Source organism: Pipra filicauda, unplaced genomic scaffold (assembly GCF_003945595.2).
Source record: "Pipra filicauda isolate LSUMZ 115617 unplaced genomic scaffold, ASM394559v2 scaffold265_size1292809_pilon, whole genome shotgun sequence".
Taxonomy (NCBI): domain Eukaryota; kingdom Metazoa; phylum Chordata; class Aves; order Passeriformes; family Pipridae; genus Pipra; species Pipra filicauda.
Genome location: NW_024104382.1, coordinates 736,050 through 753,973, shown reverse-complemented (window position 1 = coordinate 753,973; position 17,924 = coordinate 736,050). Strand labels below are relative to the sequence as shown.

The following is a 17,924-nucleotide window of genomic DNA, read 5'->3' as shown; positions in this document are numbered from 1 at the left end:
CAATGGGATATTTTCTTAGCAAGGCTTGTGTGATCAGCCCTTTTCCCCCCCAGAAAGCAGTGTCAATTGAGAGAGACTCACTGAGGGGAAACGAGTGAATTGTAGGAAAAAAATCCTGTAGTCATGGCTATTTATTTCTGATTTGGGCCTCAAATAATGACTTTGAATTAACATCTGTGATTGCTGTAGTGGTAAGAAAGCACTGATGCACAATAGTGCAAAAACCACTTCATGGCATTGAAGGCTGGGAAGGAAGTAACAGGTTTTTAACACATGGAAAAACACAACATGTCTTTTTCTGCTAAGGGATCATGTGCATGTTCAAGGTGAATGAGGGGAACAAGGGAACAAGGCACCTGTTCAATCTACAACTGCTGCCATTAAGATTCATGTTTCATACATAGTGGAGTCCTAATTTGGGTACATGTAGCAGGTAGTTTGGGCTGGAGGGGAGAACACACCTTACAAACTGTGGGTTTGGGGTTTGGTTTTTTTTTACCTTTGCAGTGTACATTTGAACAAGATTTCTGCTCACCACCACCAACTTCTCCATTAAACTAAAACTCAGACTCTTCTACTTTGCAGGCAAAGGGCTGGGCAGCATCAGTGGGGTAGGGGATGGAGCAGAAGTGTCAGAACAAGCCCAGCACAGCTGGTGGCAGAAAGCAGGAGCTCAGCAAGGAACTTGACCTGCCTGGGGGTGGTGGGAAACCTCCAGCTGGAACAGCCTCAGTGTTTAAATGAGGTGTCCAGAACGTTTTGCATGATGTGAGCTCGATGGACTTCAGGACATATTGCAAAAGCCATTTATTTGGTGGCTGTTCTGACAGGCCTTGCAGGAGGAAAGAAAGGCTCTTCCTTTGGAATTTTGATATGAGCTGGGGTGAAGATTGTAGGGCACTCTGGGTTTTCCACTGACTTTTGACTGGTGTTAAACTCCCCTCCCTTTCAAGCGTTAGCACTTTTGAGGTGTTATGAGCTATAGAACTTGATTTGGGAACACATCATTTGCCCTAATGAAGAAAACACCTGAACAGTTTGGTGCAGTGAACTGAGGGGACTTTGTTTTCTTGACTGGTTGAGTTAATCCACTATTTATAAGTAATTGTGTTTTGCTGCTGGATAATAGTTATCATGTGTACCTGTGAGCCAAAGTATCTCTGGGGCACCCTGAAGTTCTTCATATAGAGATTTTATTATGTAAGTGATTATTTCTTGAGAAATATTTTAGTTGTTGCCAGGGTTTGATCACAGAATCAGGATGGTTCATGTTGGAAGGGACCACACTGTTGAATCTCAGACACATTCTCACATATGCCCAGATCTATTTTGGGGGAAAAAAGTAAAAGCTTGAGACTTTCCTTTTTTTTTTTCCCCCCCCCTCCCCTGCATGTGTTCAATGTTTTTCTTCTAAAGTAATTTATGTAGCTCTGCACTGCAGTCATTCAGCAGTGGGCCTGTTCATGCATACAATGTACCCTTCCAGCAAAGCCTTTAAGATGTTTTCACTGTAGCATAAAGCTGCATTGGAAAGATTTAAACTGCACCAAAAATTAAAGGATCTTTTTTTTCTGGTTCACCTGGAGGGGAGAAATGAGCATCACTTTCTTGACAAGAGATGAAAGAAATAGAGAAAAAATATTTTTGGGCCACACATCAGAGCACTTGCTTGCAGTAATTCTCATCATGGCATTTGACTTGCCTTCTGTTGAATCCTCATTTTTCATGCATTAGACACCTATGGCACAGAGCTCTACTGAGCAGAAAATGCAGTTTGTGTGTGTATTTTCAAAAATAAAGTTGAGATTAATTGAAGTGGGAAACAGCAACATTTTTACATCTCTCTTTGTTGTGAAAGGAACCTCTGCTTATTCTAGTGAAATAACTTAGTTCAAACCTCAGTCTGTGCATCAGTCAATGTTAGGCATTTATAAAATTAAAGAGAGCAATGGGTAAATGTGTAGTGCTCTAGTTGGGGACAGTCATGCAGAGGTGTCTGATTCAAATGTCTTATTCTCAGTGTCTCTCCTTGATTTCCTGTGATTCCCTGTGCTGAAAGTGAAGCCAGGTTTATATGCATCAGTGCAAGGCTTGGGAGCTGTTTTTCCTTCTGTCCTTTTATTTGGAAGATTCTCAATACTGCAGTGAGTCCTGGAGGCACAGAGTTGGGATTTTGTAATAGGAAAAAGGAGGAACTCCTCTCAAGACTCAGCAAGAAGCTGAAATGTTTTGGAGAGACTCCATTTAAAGCAGTAGCAGCTGCTACTACAAGGTTGTTTGTGTTTTTTTTTGTATCTTGAAGCCTCTGTATTTGTTAGAGTGTTGGTAAATTAAGGAGTGGGTGAAATCATTTTGGGAAGTGGGTAGAACTTCTGTGCCAGGCTGAAGGCAGCTGAGCTGCCTTGCCCTCGGTGCAGCTCTGACAGCAGCACAGAGGGAACTGTGAGCAAGTTACTTCAGGTTTTGAGTAACAAAGGGTGTTGGAGATAAGAGGTGAGATTTTCCTCTAGTTTGAGTGCAAGAGGGAAAACATTCTCAACTTCAGAGGCATCTAGTGCAGCTCAGCATTGCCAGTCTAGCCCAAGGGTGTTGAATGGGAAAAGCTATTATGAGAAACACCCAAGATGGAGATAAACTTGTCCAACTACAGACTTCCACAGATGCTCTGAGCCTTTTAAAGGTCAGTTAAGAGAAACAGGCACTTCTGCAAGGCAATCCTGGAGAACACTCCATGCCTGGAGGTGTTCAAACCCAGGCTGGATGGGGCTCTGAGCAACCTGGCCTAGTGAAAGGTGTCCCTGCCCATGGCAATGGGGTTGGAATGAGATGGTCTTTAAGGTCCCTTCCAACCCAAACCATTCCATGATTCTATCTGGAGAGCTTCCACAAAGTTGAAGGGTTTGGTCCCACTGAGTTGTGGGTTATAAATATAATGAGATTATCAGGATTCTTGGTTTATGCCACAGTTATGCTTCTGAAAGTTGTCGCTCGTCACCTCCATGTCTTTAGCTGTAGTATTGATTTTGTTATGAAATTTCCATTGTTCTGCCTCCAAGAAACAAAATGAGAAACAAATGTGAGGGTGTTCCAAAGAGTTCCTGGTCTGTCTGAAAATGGAAGATTACAAAAACTCTGGTTTGGTAGTAGGTGACAGTTGAGCCCCAGTTTGCTACAGCGAAGAATATCTGATAGATTGCTGGAGTTGGCCATTAGACAGAGCACAGCTGGGACAGAGTTTCAACGACCAAATTTTTCTTCCAGAAATGGCAGTGTGTGGAAGATGCCAGTGGAAAGCTCAAGCTGCACAAGTGCAAGGGAATGGCCAACTTGGCAGCTGCAGGCAACCGCAAAGGCACCTCCAACCTTCTGCCCAAGTATTACAGCAGGAACAGGGAGGAATGCAACTGTGAGGAGAATGAATACAAGCTGAGCCACGCTGGACAAAGGAAGAAGCTCTTCTCCAAGAAAAGTAAGTGAAGCCACTGCATGTTCTGTCTCTGCCTTGGGAAGCTGTTACAGGTTTGTTCCCTGACGGGCACAGTCGTCCTCACTCTCCTGGGCATTCTGTCAGTGTGTTTCCTGTGCATCCTGTCTGTGGAACAGTGGGCCTCATGTTGGACAATCAGACTTGAAAATGTTTCTGGCTGTAGGAAGAATGTTTTGTTCTGGGAAATGCAGTGCACACACTGAAGGGGCAAATTGCACGTGGTTATTTAGGCCATGGAACATGAACAGTGTTCTGCAGCAAATACTCCAGTTTTCAGTAGCTACTGCAATGTTTGGAGGTGCTGCTGCAGTAATTTATTTTTAATAAGGATTTGTGTGCTTTGTTACAGAAGCTGCTTGCTTCTGACATCCTTTCCTTGTGCTCAGTCAGCAGAGACAAGGCTGACTTTTAACCAGAGATAACGACCAAAGGGGATGACTCTGTTTCTAGTTCCCTTGGCACAGATCAGGTGCTTTCTTTAGAAAGTCCATTTTACTGACCTTACTCAGACTAACACATATATTTGAAGTATATAGCCTAATTATAGATTAGAGGCAAATGGAAGCACAGAATTATTAGTGACTTGTAACGTTTCTTTCGTCTCGCTCCACAAATACAGAGCCTTAATTATTTAGCACATTAGTCTTTCTATATAATGACCTGGCACAAACTTCAAACAGAGAGTTTAAATTGATTTTCTCCCATTATATTTGCTTTGCAAGCTGATTAGTAGCTACTAAGCTAATTTTTAGTTGAAAAAAAATTACTGGTTCCAGGGTGAAATTACTCAACTATACTTGATGTTTAAATATGTGGCACAGCAGATTATCTAGTGTTATTTAAACACTGGAACTTGCACTTAATTGACTACTTCCTTTTTTAAAGTCCCAGAGAAGAAAGTTCAGTCCTGGGGATTCAAATAACAGGTGAAGATTGAGGGCACTTAAATGAGAAGAGGAAAACAATTTAAGTGAAGGCAACATAATGCTATCTGATAGCACTTAACACTCACTTAAGTACTTTCCCTCAGTGCTTTTCTAAACATTACCTAATTTCCACAACATCCAAAGGAGGTGGTTAAGTGCATAATTACCTTTAGTTTATGTGTGTAGAGAGGCTGAGGTAAAAGAAGTGGAAGTTGCTCCCTCTAGCAGAGGAATCAGAATGGTGTTTTTCCCTGTGTTCTGCTCAGAAGAGGCAGAGTTTTTACACTTCAGCTCCCTCTCCTCGTTGGACCTTAAGGCATAAACTCGAGCAGCTCCAGATAGGATCTTGCCAATTACGTTGCCATTGCCTGTGTCTTAAGTAAAATAATTGTCTCTCCCTCTGCCCACATCCTGTGCTCTGCAGGGCAGAGGTGAGCTTGGACCTGTTGGCAGAGGCTCTTTGGTTTGCTGTTGGCTGTTCTTTCCCATTCACTTACCTCATCTGTCACACCCCAAATGCAAATGAGCACAAAGCAGTGCAAGTCAAGGTTTTCCAAACATCTTATTTGGAAAGCTGGATTGTGTATAGGAAGAGGGGGACCTGGATACTCCTGATGTGTATTTGGATTTTTATGTTCTGTTTCCATGAGACTTTGGGGTAAAGTGCAGTCTGTGATGGGTTGTTCAGTTCTTAGGGAACCTTTGGGGGTTGGTTACTCAGAATTTGGTGAGTGCATGAGATTATCCTGCAGCCCTGTTTGAATGCCAGTAAATTCATCAGATTGAACAACTGCTAAATAGAAAATAGACATTTCAGACTGGACTGGGGTCATGTCCTCATGAATTGCTGCAGTTCCCAGCAGTAGTGTGGTTTTGAAGGAAATGCCCTGACCAACCCCTGCCTCCTGTTGTGTGCAGCAGAGATTTGCAGAGGGCAGTTTTGGAGGATTCTGATCTACAGACACGTGCAGAAATCCAGGTTGGATGCCCTGCATGTGTGGTACCTCAAGCATGTTGCAAACCCTAATGGGGTACAAGGATTGGCCTTTCAGAAAGATTAAACCCACTTATGTGTAGTGAGAACAAGGGGTCTAAAAGGCCAGACTAAATGGCTGATAGAGGGGCTGGAGCACCAAATGTTTTGATAAAATAATTCCTTTCTAATTACTCGTTTTCAGGTGTACCAATGCTTTTAGCAGGCATCAAGTGTCTTTTTAAATTGAGTCAGGTCAGTTTTAAAATGGGATCATGTCATGTATGTGCCATTTGGGCTGCCTAAAAAATGCATAATTTGCCCACAAAGCTTTTAAGTGCCAGAAACACATAAGCATTAATATTCGGTGTGTCTGGGTTTGGTGTCAGGAATGTTTGAATTTTTGCATTCGTTTTCTTCAGTGTGTTTTTATTCTTATAAGAAAGATGAAACAGAGCTTTGCAGTAGGTAGAAAGTTTAAAGTACCAGTGAGCTCTTAAAATCTTCGGCTGTTTTGTGGTCTGCTGTGTTCTTATTGCTGTGGATTTGATCTCCTCCTCCTGTGATGGGCAAGTGTGTGTGATTAAAGGAATTCTCAAGCTGCATGTAGGGAAATGATGATAGGCCACACAGGTTTGTAAACAAACAGAAGTGTGTACAAAGGGCTTAGTGCATTATTATTCCAATTTTCCTGTCATTCATTTTTCTTTTGAGGTAATCTCAATGCTGGAGCAAAATGGCATTCTTTGTTGTTAAAAAAAATAATCAGTTACTTTAAAGATAATGCATTTGGAAGTATGATTTTTCATAGCAGTTGTGAGAAATGGGATACAAGAAAATTTTGTGGGTTGGGTGTTTTTTCCTCTTTGAAATACCTAGGGACACAGATTCAAAACATGATTTCTAGAATTCCTGTGGCACACAGTGCCCAAGAAAAAACACCTCTAAACTTTATTTCTAGACACTGGAGATATTTTTTTTTTTAAAAAAAGTCTTTAAAGTGCCTAATTTTACTTTGTGTTATGGAAAAAAAATGCTTTTTTGTCTACCAAATGCAAAATACATAGATGTTAGTGGGAAATGTTCCTTTGAGGTTCCAATGAAGACAAACATTCCTGGCTGTGTGATCCAGGAAGACCCAGCTGGATGAATGGGGCACTGAATTCAGTTGATTTTCTTGGCTTAAGTATTTCAGGGCTCCATTTTGGGGTTTGGCTCAGTTTTGGGGTTGCAGCCTCTCAGCAGTACCATCTTTAAGGCAGGTGGTTTCTGGAGTAGCTGAGGAAGAGAGGCATTGGGACTCAGCTTAGCAAAGCTAAACTTTAATAACTTGAAGAAGGGGAGTATAGGTGTTTTGGGCCAAATATTTAACAGCCCTGGATCTCCTGTTTTTGGGCTGTGTACAAAGGGAAATCGATGCAGAGTAAAACGTGAACCTGGGGGAGGATTGACTAGTAAGTAATTAAACACTGGTATTTATGCCTGCAGTGCACTTTGCAGGTGGGAGAGCACAGCACAGATGAATATTGATCTCATGAAATATTTTAACCACTTCCTCAGAAAAGGATAGAGTTTGGTGCTGATCCCAGCACGGTGTCAGCACTGGGGGTGGGTGGCACGTTGGGGTAAAGCCCTACAAGCAAGTCTTGTAGGAGCTGCCTCACTGCAGCCCTGCTTGTTCCCTGCAAGGCTGTCTGGGTTTGGCTGCAGAGGGAGGAGGAACTGCTGGCTCCCAGCTCCTCAGGGATGTGTGTGCATGACTGTCTGTGGAGGTCCAGCGTGCTGGATTTGGCATAATAGACTTGGAAGGAAGGTAAATGCTTAGTTGGGGTGAGCTGAACAAGATGAAACGAGGGAGTGATTAAAGAAATGGGAGTTTATACTTTGAATCTAATTGTTAGGGTGTAGCTTTTTGGAACTTTCTCCTACATCTGAAAAGATGGGAGTTTCCTTCTCGTTTAGTCAAACATTTCCTGAATGGGTGCTTGAAGTGAGGCTGGTCTTTTGTGGCTTTTTTTATCCCTTCAGCAGTGACTCACCTGGCTTAATATCAGCAATAAACTTTGAACCACAGGTGGAAAATGTGCAAAGCCAGCAATCCAGCTGCTATTCTACTTTCCATGTGTGGTGCTGACAAAAATACAGTGCCTGGCCCAGTTTCAGGTGAGAGGAGATGTTTATTTCACTTCCCACAGTCTGCAAAATGCCTTTTGAGACTTTGCAGTCTATCTGAAGTGAACGTAAGGCTTCTTGAAAAGAAATCGCTGCATCAGTGCCAAAGCATGACAAGTATTTCTTTTGTCAGTTTTGGTTGTTCTACCTCAAATTTCCCTCTTTTTTTTTTTCCCCCCTACTTGCTTTGCTGGGGAGATTAACCCCTAGAGAAAGCTGGTTTTTCTATGGGGCTTGGGAATGCAAGAAAGATCAGTCAGATCTCATTTGGCACATTGGTTGAGTTTTCCCGTGAGCAGGTTGCAGAGGGAAGTCCCATCTCATGAGGTGTGTTTGTCCGTGTGAAGGAGAAGTGACTGAAGGAGCCAGGGGCTCAGTTTTCCAGTAATGTCTGAGGTAACTCCAAGCCTCATACACAGAGCAAAGCCTCAGGCTCCCTGTGGTGCTTAGGTTGTGCTTTTTTCCCCAAGGAAGGAGGTGATTGTGCCCAGTCCAGTGAGTGACTCTCAGCAGTCGCTGGTGGAGAGCAGGAAATACAGCCAGAGATGGACCCGTTGTGCAGCAGGGAAGTTTAGATATACATTTAGATTCCATGGCTAGGTTGTATTTGTACCATTCCAGACCAAACAGAGGAGGAGTTCTGGGGATTTGAGCTGGAACAGAGAACTTTGGAAAGCAGTCATGGTGAAAAGATCAATGAGAATCTCATGGTGCACAGTGGCAATTCATAGCAAATGTTTCATTTTGCTTTTGGGCTGCAAGTTCAGAAGCAAAGTCTGAGGGAGTGCAGAGCACTGGGGGGTGGTGCTTCGTGGAGAAACTCATTGATTGGGATGCACGTCAGGAAAATAACTGTGAAGCAAAGAATCAGACAGGGATAAAAGTACAGATTTGGATATTAATCCCTCCTGAAAAAAATCAAGCATCCAGCCTTGAAGATGAAGACAGAATTGAGAAAAGGCTCAGGCTGAACACGGGGGATACTGGGACAAGTTCCTGGAAGTGTTGGGGGATCCTGGCAGAGGAGCGTTGTTGGGAGGGCAGCAGAAGGCAGAGCCTGGTGGGTGGGGGTACCCGGTGTGACTGTGGGGTACCCGGTGTGACTGTGGGGTACCCGGTGTGACTGTGGGGTACCCGGTGTGATGGGTGGGGTACCCGGTGTGACTGTGGGGTACCCGGTGTGACTGTGGGGGTACCCGGTGTGACTGTGAGGGTACCCGGTGTGACTGTGAGGGTACCCGGTGTGACTGTGGGGGTACCCGCTGTGACTGTGGGGTACCCGCTGTGACTGTGGGGTACCCGCTGTGACTGTGGGGTACCCGCTGTGACTGTGGGGTACCCGCTGTGACTGTGGGGTCGGTGCCCGCGGCGCGGCTGCCACCTGGTGACCGTGGGCAGAGCAGCGCCCGCCTGAGCGAGCTCTTTGTTCTCTGCGATGCCGGGCAAGAACGTTTTCTTTCCCCTCTGCCATTCCTTTGTGCCTGCATTGTACCTGCCCTCTCCCTTGCTGTGGGGTGTCCGTCCATCCTTCTGCCCGTGCCAAAGGTGAGGAAGCAGCAGCTCAGAGGAACAACTGCAACAAACACTCTTTGTCATCCACTTAATTCCAAACAGCACAGTGTGGGCTGGTTGTTTTCCTCCCAAGAACCACAGAGAGGAGTGAATTGTAACATGCTGCTTCTGCCCTTCTGTCACTTCTTTTTCCGGGCAGAATTCAAACCAAGCTACGTCCGGAATCGCTCCGTGCGTTCCGTGTCTGTGGAGCTGGCTGGAGCTGTTTATAACCTGGGATTAGAGGATGGATTCCAGCCCATCTTCCCAAGGAACATCTCCAAGCGTCACAAGGTGCAGAGGGCTGTTCTCCGTGAGGAGGAGGACAGAGACATGGGGGAGTACAGTGGCACTGGTGGCATTGCAGAGTACACAGCCCCCAACCTGATCAAAGTGACCCACAGGTGAGTGCTCGGGGTAGAGCTGGAAAAGATTTTGCTGCTTAAGTGGCTGCTTTACATAGATGGGTGGGTTAAAGTGTGCTAAGCATATTGGACACCCAGTGTAGCTTCACTAAAATTCATATTCCAACCTGTACAACAGCCTTTGGTTCTGCTGTAGTTTTGTCAGAAGAGCTGCAGCAGTGCTTTTGTGTGTCCTGCCCCGGGGAGAGACAGCAGTCACGGATCAGGGCATTTTCCAGAGATGCAACAGTTATGTGACACCTGTGTGAAAACAGGAGAGGCCTCACCCCTGGAAATCAGTGTGACCTGACCTGGCTGGAGGCCAAAGGCTCTGACTGGAGTATGAACTGGTTTTGGGTCTCTGGTTGCTTTGTACAAGCTTTCTGTAACCAGTGCCAGGAAAGGGAAATCTATATTATGAATGAAGTTGGAGGGACCAGGAGCCTTGGGAAATGGAACATACTGGGGAGAGAGGGAAGGCAATTGTCTGAGCACTCCAGTGGCTAAAAATAATTTCCTCAGGGAAATTTCCTAGGGACTGATGGTGTCTTTTCAACTGTACTTTAATGAGTTTAATCACCATTTCCACTTGTGAATTATCAGGAAAGCCACCAATCATTATTGACTGTCATTAAATTGTCATTAACTTGTTTAATGAATAACTCATGTAAACATGCAGGAGCCAATTAGCTGCTCTTGGTATCTGTGTTTTCCATTTGACTTCTGTCCACAGAAGTGAGTTAGAGACTTGCCAGTAGGAGGAAAGGTATCTAGGTTGGCATCAGAGAATTGTCCTTTTAACCCAGCTCTCATGAATGTTCAGAACTCATAAATCACCATTTGTGCTTTTCTTCTGGAACAAATTTAATTGATTTTTAATTGATTTTTTTGCTGCCTTACTGGGTGAATCCCAAATTCATACAAGGAACTGTCAGGAAGGTTGTGCATTATTCATGAGGAGTCCCCAGGAACACTAGCAGAAAAGAAGGCAGTGGGACAACATGCATGAGGTGGTTTAAAGAAAATAAAGGAGTAAATAAAGGAGCTTTAATTTAAACAGGCATTCAGAAATGACTGTGTGGTATTTGACCCTTAATCAACTTCTCAGGTAAATCTGTCAGGTGGTGATTTTTGTTTGCTTGTTTATTAAAGAATTTTAAAAACTGGATTTTACTAGAAGTTAGTGAAACATAAGGACTTAATATTGTCAGAGGGTATTTTGCCTTTGAAGTCAGGGCTCAAAATTGTATCCCTTTTGTAGAAAACAGCAAAATTTCTTTGTATCTGGTTTATTCTGCTGGGTTTTTTTTCCCTTTTCTTTATGGTGTGGTAATACATCTTATATTGAAATACTTTATCATTGCCTCTGCATCACTTAGTTATGCACTGGGAAACTGCTTCTGAGTAATGCTTTAGTGCTTGCTAGTTACTAGAGATTTATTTAGACAGTCTAATGAATAAGCAAGAACTCTGTGCAGCACAATTTACATACAGAAATTAAGCAGTCAACAGGTTCTGCTTGATAGAAATAGTCTCCTTGAATTCTTCTGCTTCTTTAAAATTTCCATGGCAACTCAAAGCCAGACTTCTTTCCTGGCTCAGAACATGCTTGTGTTCTCTGGAGTGAATATTGGTTTTTGAATTCTGCATGTCATTGCAATCCATGCTCTCATTTGTCCCGGAGCTGTGTTATTAAAAGCTGCTGCTTGCCTTGCTGTGTGTGGGTATCCCCTGTAACAAACACTGTTTGCTTTTCCGTGCCAAGGTGTTACATCCTGGAGAATGACACTGTTCAGTGTGACACAGATCTGTACAGGTCACTGCAAGCTTGGAAGGACCATAAACTTCATATTGACCACGAGGTCAGTGCTGTTTTCAGAGTGTGCTTTCAGCAGGGTTTTCTGTGGGCTGATAGGATCGTGCTGACTGTGTGTGTCTGTCTGCCTCTGGGTGTCTTTGTCCCTCTCTGGAACCTTTTGAACTTGCTGGCTGATTTCTGAACAGACATTTCAGAGATAATTAAGTCAGTACAAGTTTGTGAAGGCAGGATGCTGAGTGAAGGAGAGAACTGCAACCGAAGGCACAGCTGAGAGGTGTCATATGCCTTATGAGATAAATAAGACTTGTAAGTGTCTCCATCCTGGGAAAAAATGAATCTGGATCTTTCTAACCTTTTAATAGCCCTGCTCTGCCAATGTACCTCTCAAAAACAAGATTTCAACATCAAATGTAAGACCAAGGAAAAGTGAGGTCCATTAGTTTGGCGCTTCTGGGATTAATTTCTTTTGCTTGCTTGTGCTTTTCTTAACCCTTGCACTTTGGAATTGAATTTTTTCATAGGCTTGTGTCTATATGAAGAACCTGGAGATGATTTGCCCTATGAAATTGGCCTGTAAAACATCATCTGATATTTTTGTCACTAATATTTAAGAATGTAAGCTCAAACCTTTCACGTGTGTTGTGTACAAAAGAGGGTCTAGGGATCGTCTTCCGAGGACCAGGTAGTGGTGGAACAAATGCCAGAGAGGAGCATAAAGGACAGACCTCCTGTAATCTCTTACCAAATTACATAAATTCACAGCAAAGTTCTGTGTAGGAACTTCTTGGCCCCCTTTTATGGTACAGTTGACACAGAAGGCAGATACTGAAAAATTTACTAGTCTGCAAAGATTTAAAAGGGCAATTTCAGTCTCACCACGCTCTGGTGATTGTTTTTTCTTCAGAAAACTTGGGCAGTATGGAGTGTCAAAGGACATGAGAGCTTGCCTCTGTCCTGTTGTGCTCCTGATTTAGGGTCACAGGGCTGGATTCTTGGTGTATGTTCCTTGAACACCCTGTCCTGTCTCTGCTCCAACAGCCACGAGCTTCCACATCAGTGACTTCTGGTCACTGATGGCTCGTGGTAGTTCTGCAGACTGTTCACAGTGGATTACACTGGTTTTTCTGCTGTGTAGAGCTGAGGGGGAGGCCTGCAATACCCATCTGAGGGCACTGCAATACCCACAGTGTATAACCAGACTGAACAAAAGCAGGAGTTTCATTCAGTGAAAAAGCCAAGCAGTTAAAAATAAAGCCCTGTGGGTGGCACAGTTGACTGCTGGTGGCTGTGCCATGTGGGCAGACACTGCTAAAGCCTGCCATGCAAACAGGGCCTTGCTTTCAGAGCCTCTCAAGAGGGATTTCAGAGCACTCCCTCCCCATCCCCTTCGTGGTGTCAGAACAGGCTGAAATGTAAGGGTTTCCTTTTCCTTGGAGCAACCTTTCTCCCCTTGCAAATGTGAGCCCAAGAGGAAAAATCCCAATGGAAGCAGGAGTGTCTGTGTGCCCCCCATTCCCTCTCACAGTCAAGAGTGAGAGAGCAGGCAAACCAGCGAGGCTTCCTCCTGCTGGAGTTTCCTTCTGGAAAGTCAGATAGTTCAAAAATACTTGTTAGTGGTGAGAATCATGGCAGGTAGTGAAGAGGAAGCATTTGGTGACAGCAAAATGGGTTTGAGAAGGTTAGAATAAGACTAAATTATGCTGTATTTTTTAACCTCTATCTTTACCTTTTTTTTTTTTTTTCCTTAGATTGAAACCTTGCAAAATAAAATAAAAAACCTGAGGGAGGTGAGAGGTCATCTAAAGAAGAAACGACCTGAGGAGTGTGATTGTAACAAGATAAGGTATTTCTTGTGTACTTCAGAATAATTATTTGTAGTGTGAAACTGTAACTGATTTATCTCCTCACAGGAGGGATCAGGGTCTGGTTTGTTTGGTGCTTGCCTGCTTACTCTGCCCTGGAATGTGCTTTCAGGGGAGTTGGGCTGCTGCCCAAGTGCATGACACACCTTCTCCCAGGCAGGAGTTTAATTGCCTGTGTCAAGTGGTGATGATGTAACGTGGCTTGTAAACCAGTTAGTTCTGCTCTTGTACTGAAGATGCTGCTGTTAAATATCAGAGATGAATATTTTAAGCTGCAGGGTTCTTTCTGGCAGCTTTGACACGGGCAAACTGTGGTTATGGTGCAGTGTTACACAAATCTGTTATAAAAACAGTGGGAAGATGAGAGGATTTCTTCCCATTCAGTTTTTTTCAAGGCTGGATGAATTATCTCCTAAGATGAAATCACTGCACTATTTAGCAGCTACATCTGTTGGGAGAAGCAGGAATTTAACAGCTGGTGCAGAGTTACCTGTATTTGTAACCACCACTGGCTCAGGGCAACAGATATTTCTTTCCCTGCTCCAGATCACTTGAGCATTAAGTGCAGCAGGCACTAGAATAGTGATTAGGTGTTAAGGTCTCTGCATAGTTGGTTCTTATATAGCCAAATATTTGCAAAGTGGCCACAGGGTCAGCCCACTGATTACATGGAAAGGAGATTCATAGAATCATAGAACATGAAGGTTTGGAAGGGACCTTGAAGATGATCCAGTTTTTCAGACTAATATAGGTTACACTTCTATTTGTGCATAGCATTTTTAAGATGACTAATCCCACTGAAATCAATGAAGTTAATCATCCAAGTTATAAATGTTCATGTGTTTGCAGAACTGCATTGCTTTAGAATTAGTTAATCTGTGCAAGGTTAAAAAAAACTGAAGGAGATAGTTCTTTATTAATCTTACTTTGTTAATTTGTTATAAGGATTAAATTTATGAAAGCTCCCAATAGCATTAAGAATTTAAAAGATTTGTTTTGAAGGGAATTTTAATCTGCTAACTAACTGAATTCAGAACAACATTTATTAAACTTTGCTTGTGTTTGACAATTTTTTTGGGTAGTAACTTTATTAGTCAGAAAATACTGCCATTGGCTGAGGCTGTTTTGTCTCTTTTTACCTTTGGTAATTCCACGGAAAGGAGACTTCTGCAAAATCATAAAAGGGTTTCTGGAGACAGAGGCAAAGCAGTAGGCAAGGGTGTGTATGTCTGCTTACACCCTCATATCTCAGAATATATTAGGCACTGCTCTTGCTGGGACAGTTCAGTCCATCTTGTTAGCTTTCCTGGAACTTCCAGCTGGTAACAAAGGAGGAAACCCCCTTCCCCAACCCTATAGTGCAGCTGGCATTGAAATTCTTCCATTCAGAAGGAAAAATAACAGGAAGGTGGTATAAGCTGGTCATTCTGTCAGCTGAACAAATGGGTGAATATCCAGTGGAAGAAATGGTGTAATTTAATTATCAATCTGTTTGCTTTATCTGCCCCCTCTAGGGAAACAAGCAGTTAAAACAAATCTTAGTAACGTGTAGCTGGACGAGTGCGTGGCTCCATCCTGCAGTGCGGTGGGAGCACACCGGGGGTCACTGTGGGCAAAGGAGCCGAGGGAGCGGCACAGGGAGCTGGGAAGGGGCACAGGGAGCTGGGAAGGGCCCGGCACGGTCGAGTGAGGCTCTTTATTCACTGTACACTAACGAATGGAGAAGTGACACTGGATTAAATCTGCTTCAAACCCAGTCTGATGGCGTGGTACAAATAGGAGCGGTTGTCTTTGTTCACCAACAATGCTGTTTTTATTTTCCAGTTATCATTCAAAACACAAAACCAAGCTGAGGCACAAGGGATCCAGTCTTCATCCTTTCAAGTAAGTGAAGGGCTGTTCCTTTGAAAGAGGATGTGCCAAGTCATTATAACATTTGGTCCACACAAACTAAGCAAAAGTACTAGTGCTTCATTTATCCTGTATTAAAAAGCATAAACACAGAGACACTGGGCAAGGAACTAATGCTAATAAATTCTGAGATAAGGTTCCTGCTTTGGGAAATGTCACATCACAGACCTCAGGCAAGCCCTGTAAGCCCCTTTGGCTGCATTTTCATTTTCCAGTGCTGTTGAATTGCAGTCATCTCCATCTGGAAGAGAAGCCATTTAATTAAAAAGATGTTGATTCTTTCCCTCAGAGCAGCTTATTTTACGAGCTATTTCGGGTTTTTTAGGTGCATTCAAGTGTAACAGTTTGCATGACCCTGATGTTTGGTGTGTGCAGGAAAGCCCTCCAGGAGAAGGACAGGCTGTGGCTGCTGCGGGAGCAGAGGAGGAAGAAGAAGCTGCGCAAGCTGCTGAAGAGAATCAAAAACAACGACACGTGCAGCATGCCCGGCCTCACCTGCTTCACCCACGACAACCAGCACTGGCAAACTGCTCCCCTCTGGACACGTAAGGATACTGGAAACTCGGGAACAGGGAGGTGGGTTCTGGCCAGACTGGGCCGGGCTGTTGGGTTCCGAGTTTGGGGTTTCAGTGCCTGTGTAGCCAAGGCTGCCCCAAAGGAAAGAATCTGTTCCAGTGCTGCACAAAAGGCAAGGGAGGTAAAGACAACTGCAAGTAACCAACAGACACTGCACAGAGTACAGTGATGGGTGTGGTATCTCACCATCTGGAATGTTTCCCAACTGGACAAGACGTTGCTTTAATGAGCCGTGTGGTGTGGGTTAGGTGTGCACAGAGCAAGAGGCTGATGCTGGAAGGCATTCTCTGCTTTAGAGCTCAGGAGTGAGAGTTACCCTCTGTGAATAAAGGAATGCTATAAACAGAAATAATTAGCAGTGCTAAAGACTGTAGCTGATGCCTTTATAACTCTTCCATTTGCAGTGGGCCCTTTCTGTGCCTGTACCAGTGCCAACAACAACACGTACTGGTGTTTGAGGACAATCAATGAGACCCACAACTTCCTCTTCTGTGAATTTGCTACTGGATTCCTGGAGTATTTTGATCTCAATACCGATCCATATCAGGTATCTGATCATAGATCAAGATCACAGCTGAAGAAATACAGCATTTTTCCTTATTGACGATCAACTGAAATTGCCCAGCATTGCTGCAGGATGTAATTTAAGGCCTCTATCACTTAAACCAGTATAATTTGGCTCTTTCCTGTTACAAATAAACCACCTGTATTCCATATATGAAAGCTATCAAACTACAGAGCAATAGTTACTAACAAGAACCCCCTATTTATTGCAGCTAATTAATGCAGTGAATACGCTCGACAGAGAGGTTCTCAATCAACTGCACGTCCAGCTCATGGAACTCAGGAGCTGCAAAGGGTATAAGCAGTGCAATCCAAGAACTAGGAACATGGATCTAGGTAAGTGCCTCTCCTGTTGCACTCACAACCCCCCCAAAAAGGAAATGGGGCTCGCTCTTACCATTATGAAACTTGAATCAGCCAAAAGGATTTTAGTATTTCTTAGTACTGGTAATGTCCTACTGAGCTGGTAACTGCATGCTTGGATTTTTGTAGGTGTTCAGTCTGTGTTATGTAATGTTTTTAAAATTAAGAATGATATTTAAATCACTCATCAGCCTAGTGATGAGTGTTACAGAGATGCAGAGGATGATGAGGAAAGAAAGATACTGGTGAAAGAGGGAAAGAATACCCTAATAGCCACTCATAGGCCAGTTCAAGTTGGAAGAGACTTGTGGAGTTGTGCAGGGTCAGATGTGAGGGCATGCCAGGTTACTCAGGGCATGCCAGGTTACTCAGGGCATCGGGTGATCTGTTAAGATATTAAGCCTTTTAAAAATTGTCTTACCTGATACAGGCAATCCCTGGTAACACTGTTAATTTTTCTTCACCTAGGACTTAAAGATGGAAGCTACGAGCAGTACAGGTACATTTAAAAAAAAAAGTTACATTATTATTCTTAAATACTACTTTCATGCTGAAAAAACATGGGCAGGCATGGCCTGGAAGGGCATTTGAAAGGGCTTTCCACCCCAGTTGCTTTGAAACACTTTGAAACTTCTTTGTTTCATGTTCTAACTTTGGTAGTCAAAATTCAGGCTGAACTCTTCTCCTTCCTCATCTTTCAGACCGTAGTGCTGGTGGTTTTCTTGGTGATGGTTAACTTTTTTTCTCCTTTTGCTGCTTGAAAATTAGGCAGTTTCAGCGTCGAAAATGGCCAGATGTGAAGAGACCATCATCTGCCAAGTCACTGTGAGTTGGGAGCAGTTCACCAAAAGCATTTGCTTTTATACTTTAGTTTTTTCCTTCTCTTTTTGCATGCAGCACCTTTTATAACATCATCATCATCTATTCTCATGGAATGCTTAAGTGGGAAGTCCTCTAAATTATGCAAGAAATACAATATTTCCACATCATTACTGACAACTGCTGCACAAAACCTCTTGGTCCATGTTTTCTGGGACTCCAGGAGCATTAAGGTCAAGGCAATTTCAAATGAGTAAAGGTGGATGCTCAGCTGAAGAAACCAGTTATGGTCAACTGCCAGTTAAATTTAAAGACCAGTATGTTGGTTTTGCCTAAATTTAAATTAGTAGCAGCTACCTTGTGGTTTTTCACCCAGTCCAGAAAGAACAAAACCGATTGTAATTTCTCACGAGCAGAGAGACAGTACCTTGTACTTTCTTGCTCTTTGTCTGACCACAGCCTTCTGTTGTGAGCAAAAAAAGGAAGTTAAAACAGAA

General features: G+C 43.5%; 1 protein-coding gene across 11 annotated transcripts in view; it reads left to right on the top strand.

The window, feature by feature from the left end:
* Positions 1–17,924, top strand: part of SULF2 (sulfatase 2) — a 117,934-nt gene that overhangs the window by 96,720 nt on the left and 3,290 nt on the right. For 10 of the 11 annotated variants that reach the window (XR_005563889.1, XR_005563891.1, XR_005563886.1 and 7 more), the window contains 9 exons: positions 3,262–3,469; positions 9,270–9,513; positions 11,279–11,375; positions 13,081–13,175; positions 15,019–15,078; positions 15,481–15,650; positions 16,086–16,228; positions 16,458–17,107; positions 17,377–17,433. Coding sequence is in view for 1 of the 11 variants with exons in the window: in XM_027751920.2 (XP_027607721.1) it covers positions 3,262–3,469; positions 9,270–9,513; positions 11,279–11,375; positions 13,081–13,175; positions 15,019–15,078; positions 15,481–15,650; positions 16,086–16,228; positions 16,458–16,581; positions 17,077–17,107; positions 17,377–17,433 (1,229 nt within the window). In the remaining 10 variants the exon portion in view is untranslated. Of the gene's footprint in view, positions 1–3,261; positions 3,470–9,269; positions 9,514–11,278; positions 11,376–13,080; positions 13,176–15,018; positions 15,079–15,480; positions 15,651–16,085; positions 16,229–16,457; positions 17,108–17,376; positions 17,434–17,924 lie in introns of those variants that run through there. The other variant, XM_027751920.2, reaches the window with a different exon arrangement.